Source organism: Trachypithecus francoisi, unplaced genomic scaffold (assembly GCF_009764315.1).
Source record: "Trachypithecus francoisi isolate TF-2019V2 unplaced genomic scaffold, Tfra_2.0 Lachesis_group17, whole genome shotgun sequence".
Lineage (NCBI taxonomy): Eukaryota > Metazoa > Chordata > Mammalia > Primates > Cercopithecidae > Trachypithecus > Trachypithecus francoisi.
Genome location: NW_022681462.1, coordinates 41,241,696 through 41,257,851, shown reverse-complemented (window position 1 = coordinate 41,257,851; position 16,156 = coordinate 41,241,696). Strand labels below are relative to the sequence as shown.

The 16,156-nt window shown below is 42.4% G+C and overlaps 1 protein-coding gene across 3 annotated transcripts in view; it reads left to right on the top strand.

The window, feature by feature from the left end:
• The window catches only part of POLR1B (RNA polymerase I subunit B), a 37,009-nt gene that overhangs the window by 13,700 nt on the left and 7,153 nt on the right, over positions 1–16,156 (top strand). For 2 of the 3 annotated variants that reach the window (XM_033175443.1, XM_033175444.1), the window contains exons 8-12: positions 3,443–3,614; positions 4,838–5,119; positions 9,892–10,025; positions 13,813–13,983; positions 14,590–14,746. In XM_033175443.1, coding sequence (XP_033031334.1) covers positions 3,443–3,614; positions 4,838–5,119; positions 9,892–10,025; positions 13,813–13,983; positions 14,590–14,746 — 916 coding nt within the window. The remainder of the gene's footprint in view (positions 1–3,442; positions 3,615–4,837; positions 5,120–9,891; positions 10,026–13,812; positions 13,984–14,589; positions 14,747–16,156) is intronic. The other variant, XM_033175446.1, reaches the window with a different exon arrangement.

The window sequence follows — 16,156 nt, the reverse complement described above, 5'->3', positions numbered from 1 at the left end:
ATAATCTTTGTTTCTGTTTGCTCTGTCCATAAAATTAGATTAAAAAATTTCAGCAGCCTAGAATTTTCCTGACAAAAATTGAAAGCAGGCAGCATAAGTTTTCTCTTATTAATTTAGTCTGTTATCAAATTAACCTTTCAAGTAAAGGTTAATTTACATTTCCCATCTCCTTAAAGCGAAGCATGGTGGGCTTATTGTATTCCATACTTAGAAATGTGTCTTCATTCTACATCAATTCCTAATTAGGAAAAAAAAGAAAAGAAAAAGAAATGAAACTGGGGGTATAGTGGCTCGTGCCTGTAATCCCAGCACTTTGGGAGGCCAGGGCAGAAGGGTAACTTGAGCCTGAGGAGTTTGAGACCAGCCTGGACAACATAGAGAGATCTCTACAGAAATAATAAGAACTATTAGCAGTGGCCAGGTGTGGTGGCTCACGTCTATAATCCTAGCACTTTGAGATGCCAAGGTGGGTGGATCTTCTGAGCTCAGGAGTTCAAGACTAGCCTGGGCAACATGGCAAAACCCTGTCTCTACAAAAAATATAAAAATTGGCTGGACACGCTGGCATGCTCCTGCAATCCCAGCTACTCAGGAGGCTGAGGCAGGAGAATTGCTTGAGCCTGGGAGACGGAGGTTACAGCTGAGATCATACCACTGCACTCCAGCCTGGGTGACAGAGCAAGACTCTGTCTCCAAGAAAAACTGTTAACTGGGCATGGTGGTACATGACTGTGGTCCTAGCCACTCAGGAGGCTGAGGTGGGAGGATCCCTGAGCCCAGGAGGTCAAGGCTGCAATAAGGGGTGATCATGCCACTGCACTCTAGCCTGGGCAACAGAGCAAGACCTTATCTCAAAAAGAAAAAAGATAAAAACGCCTGGTGCAGTGGCTCACACCTGTAATCCCAGCACTTTGGGAGGCCAAGGTGGGAGGATCACTTGAGCCCAGGAGTTTGAGACCAATCTGGGCAAACAGCCCAGAGACAAAACCTCGTCTCTACAAATAATTTTTTAAAAAATTAGCTAGGCCTGGTGGGCCACACCTGTAGTCCCAGCTACTCAGCAGGCTGAGGTAAGAGGATTGCTTGAGCCCAGGCGACGGAGGCTGCAGTGTGCTGTGATCACGCCAGTGCACTCCAGCCTAAGTGACAGAGCAAGACCCTGTCTCAGCAAAAAAAAAAAAAAAAAAGAAATGAGTCTTCTGTAGCAAGGTATTACTAAGGTGACCTGTTTCAGCAACAGGAGAAACAAAGGGAAAATTGGGGCTTTGTCAGAGAATTCATTGCTGAGTATTTGATTTCCTTACCAGCTGTGTTAAAGCTTTTAAACCTTTGAGTTTGGAGAATAAAAACAATCTTCAGAAGACACATGACCATGATGACATAAGATGAATTATAGACTGTTAAAAATTCACATTTTATTTACATTAAAATGAGCAACATAAATTGAAAAATAGCAACTATATTTTCTGTATTATTTATAGATAAACCATAAAACACTTGAGTTAGCTTTTCCGGTTTTGATTTTAAACCCAAATAAGGAAGTAGACATAGTTATGAAAAAAGGCAGAACACAAACAAATCAGTTATCAAGATCCAGGGCTTCTTATTCCATCTTGACCATGAAGCTGTTCAGTGTACACCTGATAAAAATGTTTATGACACAGGAAGAAGTAGGCTCAAGAAAGGAATCTAAACAGCAACGCGCAGAAGTAGAGCAGCGATGCCAGGCTCTTCCATTCAGACTTGATCCTTTAGGTTCACTTGGTAAAGACCAAACCTATGCTGGCACCCTTGTTGGGTGAACTAACAACTTCCTTCACTCTCTGGTAATTCCCTTATCTGTACATTACAGATTTTTAGCAGTGTACTTACAAATCCTACTAATGGGTAGTCAGTTGTGAGATTCATTGTAACATTTTATAAAATATATTCCTTCTTCTGACACCTCTCCAAAATTTATTCCTTCAAAGTACTGAAAATTTAATATTACTGTACCACAGTGATATTAAATGCAGTGTCAGTGCCAGAGAATATGCAGAAATGAAATGTGGCACTTCCAGTGCTGTCTTCTAGAAGAATAGTTAGGTCTTCCAAGTGTGAGTGTTCAAACACTGGTACTTTAAAGAGGTGGATTATCAATAGTCAATGGCTAATGTGTTGACTCGGGGGCCTGCTGGAAAAGGTATACAGTGATTAAGTGACCTGTGTACCTCTTCCAGGTTTTCTTCCAAATATCAAATATAGGAGAGAACCCATTTCAAACATTCTCTTGGGTATTTTCAATGGTTTCTGAACCACCCGTAGGAAGCGCTGATGGTGTATAGTCTTTTTTTCTTTTATTTTTAGTTGACATGCAATAACTGTACAGATTTATGGGGTATGCAGTGGTATTTCCATGTATGTAAATAATGTATAATGATCAAATCAGAGTAGTTAACACATTCATCACCTCAAACATGTATCCTTTTTTTGTGTTGTGAACGTTCAAAATCCCCTCTTCTAACTTTTTGAAAATATACAATAAGGCTGGGCATGGTGGCTCACGCCTGTAATGCCAGCACTTTGGAAGCCGAGGCAAGAGGATTGCTTGAGCCCAGGAGTTTGAGACCAGCCTAGGCAACAAAGTGAGACCCCCATCTCTACAAAAAAAATTTAAAAATTAGCCGAGCATGGTGGCACATACCTATGGTCCCACCTACTCAGGAGGTTGAGGCAGGATGATCCCTTGAACCTAGGAGGTTGAGGCTGCAGTGAGAAAATATACAACAAATATAGTTAACTTATTCAACCTGCAGTGCTGCAGAATACCAGAACTCATTCCTTCAATCTAGCTGTAATTCTGGAATTGCAGGCTGCTTTAACCATTTCAGTGAGTGTTGGCAGCATAGACTAAGATGGGCTGTGTAGTTCACATGATTGCTTTTAGGTGTGTAACAAATATAATGGGTGAAGGAGGGCATGACATTGAAGAGCTATCCTTTTTGCACCTGAAAAGCTCTCTTTCAGGTTTTTGGTTTGGCTGTTTTCCATATCCAGTGTATGTTAGTGGACCTTTGTTAAAGATTGTACAGATTACGTGGGAATAAATATGAAGTTTGTAATAATTTTATTTTATTGAGAATAGGGTCTTGCCCTGTTTCCCAGGCTGGAGTGCAGTGGCACAGTCGTGGCTCCCTGAAGCCTTAGGCTCCTGGACTCAAGCGATCCTTCTGCCTCATCCTCCCAAGTAGCTGGAACTACAGGCATGCCCCACCCCCTCACCCCACCCGCTTCTGGCGAATTTTTACATTTTTTGTAGAGACAGGGTTTTGTTTCACCATTTTGCCCAGTCTCATGTTGAACTCTTGGTCTCAAGCGATCCACCCAATCCTGGGATTATAGATGTGAGCCACCACACCTAGCTCACATACTATTTTATATTAATTTTTTTTTCTTATTTCAGGAAAAACTGGAAGGTTGGTTAGTGTCTATTAAAATAGCTTTTGATAAGAAGGCTCAGAAGACCAATGTTTCCGTGAACACTGACAATTTGATGAGGATTTTTACTATGGGAATAGACCTTACAAAACCATTTGAATACCTTTTTGCTACTGGGAATCTGCGTTCTAAAACAGGTAAAATTAAATAGATCATTTTAGTTATGTTTTTCAAACTATTTGCTTAATGTAGATTTGCCTGTCCTTGAGAGGTTCTTTTTAAAAGCAAACCCCCCCCAAAAAAGTAAATTTCTCGTAACTATGACTTTGATGACTATTGGTCTGAAGGACTTTAGACAAGGTGTCTGTATAGCTAAAATTTAATTCAGATAACCAAATACATTTTCTCTGCCTCCTTCTAGAAAATGAAAAGACCACTTAGACCTCTGAGGAAGGCTTACCTAACAGGAATTCTGCATGTTTTGCTGTACATGCCCGTCTCTAAACCAGCTGCCTTGCCTCAGAGTGACCTGAGAGGCCAGGTGTGGTGGCTCATGCCTGTAATCCCAACACTTTGGGAGGCCAAGGTAGGAGGGTGGCTTGAGCCTAGGAGGTCAAGGCTGCAGTGAGCTGTGATTGCACCACTGCACTCCAGCTTGGTGACAGAGTGAGACCCTGTCTCAACAAAAAAGAGAATGACCCTAGAAACTTAAAAAGTGGTAATTGGGAACCCAGAATTTTTTTTTTTTTTTTTTTTTTTTTTTTGAGTCAGGGCCTCAGTCTGTCACCCAGTCTAGAGTGCAGTGGCAGGATCATGGCTCACTGCAGCCTTTACCTCCCAGGCTCAGGTGATCCTCCCACCTCAGCCCCACGAGTAGCTGTGACTACAGGCACAAGCCACCACACGTGGCTAATTTTTGTGTTTTTTGTAGAGATGGGATTTCGCTATGCTGCTGAGGCTGGTCTGGAACTCTTGAGCTGTGGCGAACTACCCACCTCGCCTTCCTGAAGTGCTGGGATTATAGCATTAGCCACTGTGCCCAGCCTTTTTTTTTGTTTTTAAAAACTCGTGTTACTGATGCCGATTCTTTGATTAGCCTTCTTAGTTGCTTGTCTATTATCTGACCCTCTCAGATGAATTTAACTACTTGCTATTTTATTAACTCATTTAATGTTCTCCCACAAAGGAGGTCATAGAGGAGATAGGGAACTAGTTGGGGCTCATACAGTTTGTGAAATCTGGGGATTATTTTACATATTTTTTGCGAACTCTTTCCACTCATCAGAGCTAGGAGAATAAATGTTGTAATAATTCATTCTGTAATCTGTAGAGTGCTCTGAGGTTTTGTCATCACAAAGCCTCAAAAATTTCCGTTTTTTAAAAGATTGGCCCATTTTTGAGTGACTTTTGTTTTATTAAGGTCTTGGGCTCCTCCAAAATTCTGGACTTTGTGTTGTGGCTGACAAGCTGAACTTCATACGCTACCTCTCCCATTTCCGCTGCGTGCACAGAGGGGCTGATTTTGCCAAGATGAGGACCACCACAGTACGCAGGCTGCTGCCAGAGTCCTGGGGCTTCCTTTGTCCCGTGCATACCCCAGATGGGGAGCCCTGTGGCCTGATGAACCACCTAACTGCTGTATGTGAGGTTGTCACACAGTGTGTGTATACGGCATCTATTGCGGCTTTGCTCTGCAACTTGGGTATGTAGTGTATAGTGATAAACATCTTGTGTGATTATGTGAGGTTTTTGTTTTTGTTTTTGTTTTTTTGAGACGGAGTCTCACCCTGTTGCCCAGGCTGGAGTGCAGTGGCGCGATCTCGGTTCACTGCAAGCTCCGCCTCCCAGGTTCACGCCATTCTCCTGCCTCAGCCTCCCAAGTAGCTGGGACTACAGGCGCCCGCCACCACACCCAGCTAATTTTTTTTTATTTTTAGTAGAGACGGGGTTTCACCATGTTAACCACGATGGTCTCGATCTCCTGACCTTGTGATGTGCCTGCGTTGGCCTCCCAAAGTGCTGGGATTACAGTTGTGAGCCACCACACCCAGCCAAGATTACGTGGTTTTTAACCTGTTAAGTTGTACTGCTTTTGGAGATTCAGCAGAGACTTTCTGTAAGAAATCGTTTTTACCCTTCTGTGCAGGAGTTGTGCTGCTTTCTTGGCTCCTCTATAGAAGGCTGAGTGCATTCTTTGAAAGTGAAAACAGCAGAAACTAAGTGTTATAGGTGTTTTTTCTTTCAACAACAAAAAAAAGAAGATAATGGAAGTGAGGATCACTTGAGCCCAGGGATTTGAGGCTGCAGTGAGCTGTGATTGTGCCACTGCTGCACTTCAGACTGGGTGAGAAAGTGAGAACCTGTCTCCAAAATAAAAAATAAATAAATGAATAAGAAGGATGCCAAAGCATCTGAAATAGACTAGTGGTTAATATTGGAAGTACAGAAGCAATTGAGTAGTTTTTTGGGTCACTTCTCCTTACATCTCTTGGTGGATCTTTGCATTTCTAAGTAGAAAATAGTGTTGGTTTGCAGGAGGACAGTTTAAAAGGAGGTTTTCCAGTCTACCCTAATGTCATCAGATACATAACCATTTTTCCTGATAACCTTACAGCTGCTGTCTCTGTCTCTGCTTTGGCTAGAAAGCTGTCTAATTCTTGGCTTGATACTTGGTTTGAATTTACCTTCATACCTAAAGATGTCAGCCTTCTCTGCAGTCTTCTAGTCCCAGGGTTCTCCAATTATGATTTGGAGACTAGAAATGTTCTGTCTTTGGTGGTCTGTGGACAGGGTCTCCAGTGGGATTAATATTTATACAGTAAAACTTCAGTTCATGGGGATCAGACGATAGGTATTCTCAAGCAACTAGAAGGGCATTGACTCAAAGTTCTGCTCAAACGTACTTCTCCCAATTAGAGTGGCCTGGCCAGACGTGGTGGCTCATGCCTGTAATCCCAGCGCTTTGGGAAGCCGAGGTGTGCAGATCACTTGAGGTCAGGAGTTTAAGACCAGCCTGGCCAACATGGCAAAACCCCATCTCTACTAAAAATACCAAAAAAAAAAAAAAAATTAGCTGGGTGTGGTGGCATGTGCATGTAGTCCCAGCTACTCAGGAAGCTGAGGCAGTAGAATTGCTTGAATCCAGGAGGTGGAGGTTGCAGTGAGCCAAGATTGCACCACTGCACTCCAGCTTAGGTGACAGAGTGAGACTCCATCTTAAAAAAAGAGAGAGAGAGAGAGAGAGAGAGAGAGAGAGGCCTATAAGAAGAGGGCCCCACAGAAAGTAATCAAGAAATGCTCAAGATTCAGAAGATATAATCAGTGTAATTTGAAGGTTTATCCTCTACGAGGAAAATAATTTTGTTACTGGTGATTCAAAATGTCAAAGTCCAGGAGAGGGTAGAAAGGAGAAAAGAATAAAGTGGAGAGGTAGAAAATATATCCACCTGCAGAAAAAGATGGGGAAGGGTTTTTCGCTCTGGCACTGGAGAAGAAGACAGAATCGCTACCTGACTTTCGATAGAGATGTTCATATTGGGGTGACAGATGAAACACGAAGTGGGTAACTGTGACACTCTAACAAACACTTGATGTCTTCAGAATGTATTTATGGTTCATGGGAGAGTGTTCTTTTTTTTACTTAATTTCATATGATTCTCATTATTTGTAGTACTTGTCGTCTTTAAAGTCACCAGTGAATATTGAACCATTGTGCCAAGGGGAAATACAGGGTAAGGTTCCTTCGAGCCTCAGGTTACAACATTTTTGTTAGCTAATCAATAGGTAGCCTTGTTTTTTGTGTGTTTCTGTTGAAAGACACCCTTTAGGCCGAGCGCAGTGGCTCACGCCTGTAATCCCAGCACTTTGGGAGGCCGAGACAGGTGGATTATGAGGTCTGGAGATCAAGACCATCCTGGCTAACATGGTGAAACCCTGTCTCTACTAAAAATACAAAAAATTAGCCGGCTGTGGTGGCAGGCGCCTGTAGTCCCAGCTACTTGGGAGGCTGAGGCGGAAGAATGGCGTGAACTTGGGAGGTAGAGCTTGTAGTGAGCCAAGATCATGCCACTGCACTCCAGCCTGGGTGACAAGGCAACACTCCATCTCAAAAAAAAAAAAAAAAAAAAAAAAAGATACCCTTTAAAAATATATATTGTTCATGTGGTAACACCGAATTCTCAACCAAACAGCACTGTAACTATAAAACTTATCTAACACACATTTTTTTCTGTTAGGCACATCACAGCCTTTTTGCATTTATGAACACTAGGCAGCACTTCAGTGCTGCACTTGGAGGCAATTTTTTTTTTTTTTTTTTTTTTGTAGAGATGGGGTCTTGCTATGTTATCCAAGCTGGTCTCAAACTCCTGGCGTCAAGCATTCCTTCTGCCTTGGCCTCCCAAAGTGCTGGGATTAAAAGGTGTGAGCCACCATGCCAGGCCTGGAAGCTATTATTTAAACAGTGAAATCACACCAGCTGAAAACATGCCACTGAACAGACTGGACAAGGGACACTTGTTTACAGCATGACCTGACAAGAAAGCATGGCATCGTCTTGTTTGACTTCAGCTGTGGGGAGCGTATGCATCAGGGGACTCAAATTTTTTTGCTGCATGTTCTGAAATGACTTTGAAAGCATCCCCAGTATTAATTTTGTGGTTATAGATAAAATGTAGCAAGCAGGCAAATGTTCACATAATGAGGATCAACTGTAATTACATTTTGGGGATTAATGCATTTAATGCATTTACGTGGCTTAGGAATCAAAATATTAAAAAGACATGCAGTGAAATGCTCCCTCCCAGAGGCCCCTGTTCCCTTGCTACTTCTTTCCTGTGTCCTTGCTGAAGCGATTTAAACTTCTATAAGCAATACAAAAGCCTTCAGGCTTACCCTGGAGATATTGCAGGTTTGGTTCCAGAGCGCTGCAATAAAATGAGCCACATGAATTTCTCAGTTTCCCACAGTGCATATAGAACTTATGTTTACACTATGCTGTAAATATTTCAAATTTAAGAATACTTTATTGCTAAAAAAAAATATTAAATCATCTGAGCCTTCAGCAATTTGTTATCTTTTTGCTGGTGGAAGGTCTTGCCTCAGTGTTGCTGGCTGCTGACTGATCAGGGCAGTGGTTGCTGAAGGTTAGGATGGCTTGTGACAATTTCTTAAAATTAAACAAAGAAGTTTACCACGCCAATTGAATCTTCCTGTCACGAAAGATTTCTCTGTAGCATGTGATGCTGTTTGATAGCATTTCACCCACAGAAGGGATTATTTCCAAGTTGCAGTCAGTCCCCTCAAAACCTGCTGCTATTTTATCAATTAAGTTTATGGAATAATCTAATTCCTTTATTGTCATTTCAACAGTGTTTACTGCATCTTCTCATTTCTTGAGATTCCATCTCAAAAAACCGTTTTCTGCTGGGCACAGTGGCTCAGGCCTGTAATTCCAGCACTTTGGGAGGCCAAGGCGAGAGGATTGCTTGAGCCCAGGAGTTTGAGACCAGCCTAGGCGACACAGGGGGACCCTGTCTCTACAAAAAAAAAAAAAATTTTTTATTTTTTGAGATGGAGTCTTGCTCTGTCGTCCAGGCTGGAGTGCAATGGCATAATCTCGGCTCACTGCAAGCTCCACCTCCCTGGTTCATGCCATTCTCCTGCCTCAGCCTCCCAAGTAGCTGGGACTACAGGCGCCCACCACTGCGCCTGGCTAATTTTTTGTAGTTTTGGTAGAGACGAGGTTTCACTGTGTTAGCCAGGATGGTCTCGATCTCCTGACCTTGTGATCTACCCGCCTCAGCCTCCCAAAATGCTGGATTACAGGTGTGAGCCACTGCGCCCGGCAAAAAAAAATTTTTTTTAATTAGCCAAGCATGATGGCACACACCTGTCAGCTACTCAGGAGGCTGAGGTGGGAGGACTGCTTGAGCCCAGGAGGTTGAGGTTGCAGTGAGCCATGATCATGCCACTGCACTGCAGCCTGAGTGACAGAGCAAGACCTTGTCTCAAAAACAAAACAAAATGACATTTTCTTTGCTCATCCTCTAAGAAGCAATTCCTCATCTGTTCAGTTTGATTATGAGATTGCAGAAATTCAGTCACAGCTTCAGTCTCTACTTCTAATTCTAGTTGTCTTGCTATTTCTACCACATCTGCAAGCACAGTAGTAACATCAGAGATCACTAATCACAGATCACCGTAACAGATATAATAATATTCAAAATATTGCAAGAATTACCAAAACGTTGACACAGAGACACAAAGGGAACACGTGTTGTTGGAAAAATGGCATTGATAAGCCTGCTTAAAATATCTGTGAAGTGCAATTAAAAGAAATGCCTGTACCTGTTATAGAGACAAGGATAATTTGATATCTGAACTGATACAGCAGCTGTTGACCCCATCTGGAGGGAATCTGGAATGTTGGATGAAGCATTCCGATGTGATTGTGCTGTTTGTTCCGTTTACCAGGGGTCACTCCCGTTGATGGAGCTCCCCACCGGCCATACAGTGAGTGCTACCCTGTCCTGCTCAACGGTGTCATGGTTGGCTGGGTGGATAAGGAGCTTGCTCCAGGCATCGCAGATTCTCTTCGTCATTTTAAGGTGGGCTTGAGGCTTTGTGAATTGTCCTATCCCTTGACCTTAGGTTTTCAGTTCCTTTCTAGTTTTGGGGTTAACCCCGGGCGGTCTAGAGTGATCAAGTGGTCAGGGGGTCAAAATGTCCAGAATGCCTGTGCATTCCCTCTGGTGACAGAGGCTTGCCTTATACTGGCCTCACTGGTTGGGGTCAGTGACAGATACTTGACCCATATACATTCTTTGGGAGTTTCACTGAAGTACCTCAGTCTGCTTATCTAACTAATTTTAACTTTTTTTCCCCCTTCTTAATACTAGTGGCATATAAGGGATCTCAAAATACAGGTATTTCAGTAATATTCAAAATATGCAAGGTAGAAGATAACTACCCCATTGCCTCCTAGGTTTTGAAAATATATTTTTAAAAAGTAGAATGACATTCTTTGAATAACTTATCTTTGGGATTTCCTCCTAGTGAAGAGTATTTGTTGCTTTGATAATGGCCATTGAAAGAATTATCCTTTGGCAACAGGCTGAGTTTGTGGTTTATATTCTGTTCTGTGTGTTTATTTTTAAAAAATGTTTAAACTAAATTTTAGTTTTCGTTTCAGTGCTCTGTTGGACACTTGGGTTGTTTCTACCTTCTGGTCATTGCAAATAATGCTGCTACGAACATGAGTGTACAGATATCTATTAAAGTCCTTGTGCTTTTAAATCTTTAATTCTTAAATTCCTATAAGTGGAATCGTGGCTTATTTGATACAATTTTACGCTTAGAGTGAAGATGTTTAATCAGTACATGGGACCCCCCTGTATGTACATTACCAAAATCCACCAGTTGCTATGCTTTGCCCCACATGCTTTATCTTCTGTATGCTCTTTGTAATGTTTTTCTTTTGAACCATTTGAGAGCAGTATTGAGACAGTGTCCCGTTTTCCATAAAAATTTTAGCGTACTGCGGCCGGGCACGGTGGATCCCAGCACTGTAATCCCAGCACTTTGGGAGGCCGAGACGGGCGGATCACGAGGTCAGGAGATCGAGACCATCCTGGCTAACACGGTGAAACCCCATCTCTACTAAAAAAAATACAAAAAACCAGGTGGGCGCCTGTAGTCCCAGCTACTCCGGAGGCTGAGGCAGCATAAACCCGGGAGGCGGAGCTTGCAGTGAGCTGAGATCCGGCCACTGCACTCCAGCCCGGACGACAGAGTGAGTCTCCGTCTCAAAAAAAAAAAGATTTTAGCATACTTTTTCTAAGAACAAGGACTTTCTCTTCAATAACCACAGTACACTTATGAAAATCAGAGAAGGTCATGTGGGTGGGATCCATAGTTGATATTCATATTCCACCAGTTGTCTCAGTAATGTTCTCTTTTTTCCTTTTCTTTCCTTTTTTTTTAAAGAGACGGGTCTCACTCTGTTGCCCAGGCTGGAGTGCAGTGGCACAGTCACAGCTCACTGCAGCCTTAATGTCCCAGGCTTAAGTGATCCTCCCACCTCAGCTTGCCAAGCAGCCTGACCACAGGACTGTACCCCGTGCCCGGCTTCCCTGGCAGCTCCCTGACCCAGTCCTTTGGGTTGTTATGACTTTATTATGTAGGATGACTGATGGACTCATTGGCCATTGGTGATTAGCTTAACCTCCAGCCCCTATCCCCTTCCTGGAAGTTGAGGGTGGGGCTGAAAGTCCCAGTCCTCTAATCCTGGCTTGGTCTTTCTGGTGACCAGCCCCATCCTGAAGCCACCTAGATGCTGCCAACCACCAGTCTTCTATTTTTATTTTTTTAAGTCAGAGTCTCACGCCTCAGCCTCCCAAGTAGCTGAGACTACAGGTGTGTACCACCACACCCGGCTAATTTTTTTTATTTTTAGTAGAGGTGGGGTTTCACCATCTGGATCAGGCTGGTCTCCTGACCTTAAGTGATTCGCCCGCCTTGGCCTCCTGAAGTGCTGGGAATCACAGCTCTCCTGTAATTTAGGTTTATGTTTTGCTTCCTCATGATGAGATTCAAGATATTTCAGGAAACACATGATGTTGGTTTGTCCTGTTATGACTCATGTTAACTGATCCCTTCAAAGTTGTGTTCTTTAGGTTAATTCACTGTACAGTTTCTGTTTTTCTCTGTTATAAGTAACTTGTGGAGAGATAGTTGAAAGCTATGTGGAGCCCCCTTTCTTCGTATTTTCACCCACTAGTTGATGAATTATTTGCTGAATTACTATTCCATTGGTGGTTCTTTGCTGAGTTAATATTACTGTGATGGTTACCACATGGTGTTTTCCCCCACCAGCATTTTTTCTATGTTTATTAGTTGCTATTCTGTAAGGAGGGCTTTCTTTTCTATTAGTTGTTCATTTATTTATGTTAGCAAAGATTTATAGATGCTTGTTTAATTTTGTGAATATTCTGTTACTACTTATTTTGATGCTCAGAGAGTGTATGAGATTTGATCTAGTGTACAGTTCAGTGGTATTAAGTACATTCATGTTGTGCAGTCATCACCATCTTCAGAACTTTCTCATCATCAAAACTCTGTACCCATTAAACAATCATTCTTTTTTTTTTTTTTGAGGCAGAGTCTCACTCTGTCGCTCAGGCTAGGCTGCAGTGGCGTGATCTTGGCTCACTGCAGCCTCCACCTCCCGGGTTCAAGCAATTCTCCTGCTTCAGCCTCCCAAGTAGCTGGGATTACAGGTGCACACACCACACCCGGGTAATTTTTGTATTTTTAGTAGAGACGGGGTTTCTCCACGTTGCCCTGGCTGGTCTTGAACTCCTGACCTCAGATGATCTGCCTACCTCATTCGTCTCAGATTTTATCTTTTTTATAATTTGTGCTTTCTTTTGGTTGACTTTATTCTTTTTTAGCTTTTGATTAAATAATTTATTTTCATTCTTTTTTTTGGTTAGCATTGTGGAGGGTTGGAGGATGAGGACACTTAAGATCTGCTCTCTTAGTGAATTTCAGGCATGCAATATAGTATTCTTAACTATAGTCACATGCTGTACTTGAGATCTGCAGAAACTTAATTCTGTTGCATAACTGAAGCTTTATACTCTTTGACCAACATCTCCCAGTGTCCCCCTCCGCCAGACATCCTCTCATGTAGCTGTGAATCCCTATGAGTACTGACACCTGGGTTTTTTGTTTTTTTTTTCTTTTCCAGGTTTCTGTAATTTAGATTTTTATTTCTCCTTTCACACAGGAGTTTGTTGGCATTTTTTTTGTTTTGTTTTTGAGACAGGGTCTCACTCTGTCACCCAGGCTAGAGTGCAGTGGCATGATCCTGACTCACTGCAGCCTCAACTTCCTGGGCTCAAGTGATTCTCCCACCTCTGCCTCCCAAGTAGCTGGGACTACAGGGACGCACCACCACGCTCAGCTAATTTTTTTATTTTTTGTAGAGACGGGATTTCACCATGTTGCCCAGGCTGGTCTTGAACTTCTGGGCTCAAGTGATCCACTCACTTCGGCCTCCTAAAGTGCTGGGATTACAGGTATAAGCCACCATGCCTGGCCCACCCAAGAGTTTTTGGTTTATTAAGTTTACAAATAAAACCAGTAATCTACTGTATTTTAGATCACAGAGGACAGAATTTCCTTTAGTGTATCTACACATGCATTCATGGTGTACTTTATCCTTAGTCTCAGTAGTTAGTGATTTGTCTGCTAGCTGGGGTAAGCACCCAAGGAAGTAGGGCTTTTACCATGGCTGAGTGTGGATGAGTGGTATTCCATGGGGCATAAGACTGGCAGCGACAGCCATGGCTGTGGGACACGTTTGTTAAACTCTATTTTTGTTGAAAACAGGTGTTGAGAGAGAAAAGAATTCCTCCCTGGATGGAAGTGGTTCTTATACCCATGACAGGAAAACCAAGTCTGTACCCAGGATTGTTCCTTTTTACTACTCCTTGTAGACTGGTACGGCCTGTGCAGAACTTGCAATTGGGCAAAGAAGAGCTAATTGGAACTATGGAACAGGTAAATACCTATGTGTGATGGATGAGTGTATGTGCTTGTTTGTATAGTATACAACTTTCAGAGAATTAACTCTTCCTTTTTAAAAGGGTTGTTAGTGTTACAATAACAGTTGGACATTTGAAAGAAAGTCAGACTTTCCACCTCCTCTGTGACCAGCACAAAGCAGTTCCCATGTCTGATCTCACTCCACAAGAACCTGAGAGGGTTGGTGGTCACATGACCTGCCTCCCATCCTGTCTAGCTCCCAGAGCTCCTTTGTACCTGACTGCCTCAGCTGGTGAAGTGAAAACATTCCATTAGATTCACACTCAGTCTTTGCCTACATATTTGCAGTTGCAAAGTTATAGGCTTTGTGCTACTTAAAATTTTTTCTTCCTATTCCCCTTCACAATTGGTCTGGGGTAGATTTAGAGTGGTAGATTTAAAGCAAGTGGTATTTCTAACTGGTCGCTTCCCTGTGCTTCCCAGTTGATCCCTTCAGCACTCATGATGCTGGGTGGGGACGGTTTTCTCTTGAGTCTTAGAGTGCTGAACTCTGAGAAATGGTTAAGAGTTAATGTGAAAGCAGTTGCAGTTATTTTGTGCCTTGGACATCTGCTCTTCCAGATCTTCATGAATGTCGCTATCTTTGAGGATGAGGTTTTTGCTGGAGTTACCACACACCAGGAACTCTTTCCACACAGCCTGCTGAGTGTGATTGCCAACTTCATCCCTTTCTCTGATCACAACCAGAGTCCACGGAACATGTACCAGTGCCAGATGGGTAAGGAAGAGGGATGATGTTATAGTCACAATCAGGAAAGTAAACTTGATACTAGCATAGTCTTTTGTAGTCCTTATTTATATGCGGACCATTTGTTCCAAAAATATGGCTTATGGCAAGTTTTTTTTTTTTTCTGTGCCACAAGCAACCAGTCCAGGATCACTCATTGTATGTAATTGGCATGTCCATTTAGTCTCCTGTAGTTTATGACAGATCTTTAACCATTCTTTGTCTTTGACATTTTTGAAGAAAAAGGTATAGAATGTCCATAGATTTGGGTGTGCCTGGGGTCTTATTACTTGATTTTTTGAAGAATACAAGCAATCATAGTCACCTGCATATTTATCACTTCCAGTTCTCTTCATTCCTGCTGTAAGATTCAGGTTTTTATTGTTTACAGTTTTCCTTCAGCCTGATAATCTTCCTTTAGCATTTTTTTATATGGCAGGTTGCTGGCCACAAATTCTCTTGGTTTTCATTTATCTGAAAATGTCTTTATTTTGCTTTACTTGAAGGAATCTTTCACTGGGTATACAATTCTGAGTTGACAGTTATTTTTCTTCCAGCACTTAAAAGTTGTTACACTGGCTTTTCTTAGTCTCTGTCATTTCTAGTTAGAAAGCAGCAGTCTTCTGAATATAGTGTGTTTCTTTTTTTTTTTTTTTTTTGAGACAGAGTGTTGCTCCATCGCCTAGGCTGGAGTGCAGTGGTGTGATCTCGGCTCCCTGCAACGTCTGCCTCCTGGGTTTGTGGTTCTTCTGCCTCAGCCTCCCAAGTAGCTGGGACTACAGGCACTCACCACCATACCCAGCTAATTTTTGTATTTTTAGTAGAGACGGGATTTCACCATGTTGGCCAGGCTGGTCTTGAACTCCTGACCTCAGGTGATCTGCCCACTTTCGCCTCCCAAAGTGCTGGATTACAGGCGTGAGCCACCGCGCCTGGCCCCAAATTTGTTTTTTGTTTTTTTTTTTTTACTTTAATTAAATTGATAAACTCTTGTCATTATTTTTAAAAACATTGCTCCTACCCTTTTCTCTCTTTCCTCCCCTTCTGAGATATCAGTTATTCATATATTTAAACATTTTGATATTGTTCCATAAGACATTGAGTTTCTGTTCTCTTTTTTTCTTTATTTTCTTCAGATTGGATCTTTTCATTTTTTTTTTTTTTCCCCGAGATGGAGTCTCACTTTGTTACTTAGGCTGGAGTGCAGTGGTGCGATCTTGGCTCATTGCAACCTCCGCCTCCCATGTTCAATAAATTCTCCTGCCTCAGCCTCCCAAGTAGCTGGGATTACAGGCACACATCACCATGCCCAGCTAATTTTTGTGTTTTAGTAGAGATGGGGTTTCACCATGTTGACCTGGCTGGTTTTGAACTCCTGACCTCAAGTGATCTGCCTGCCTC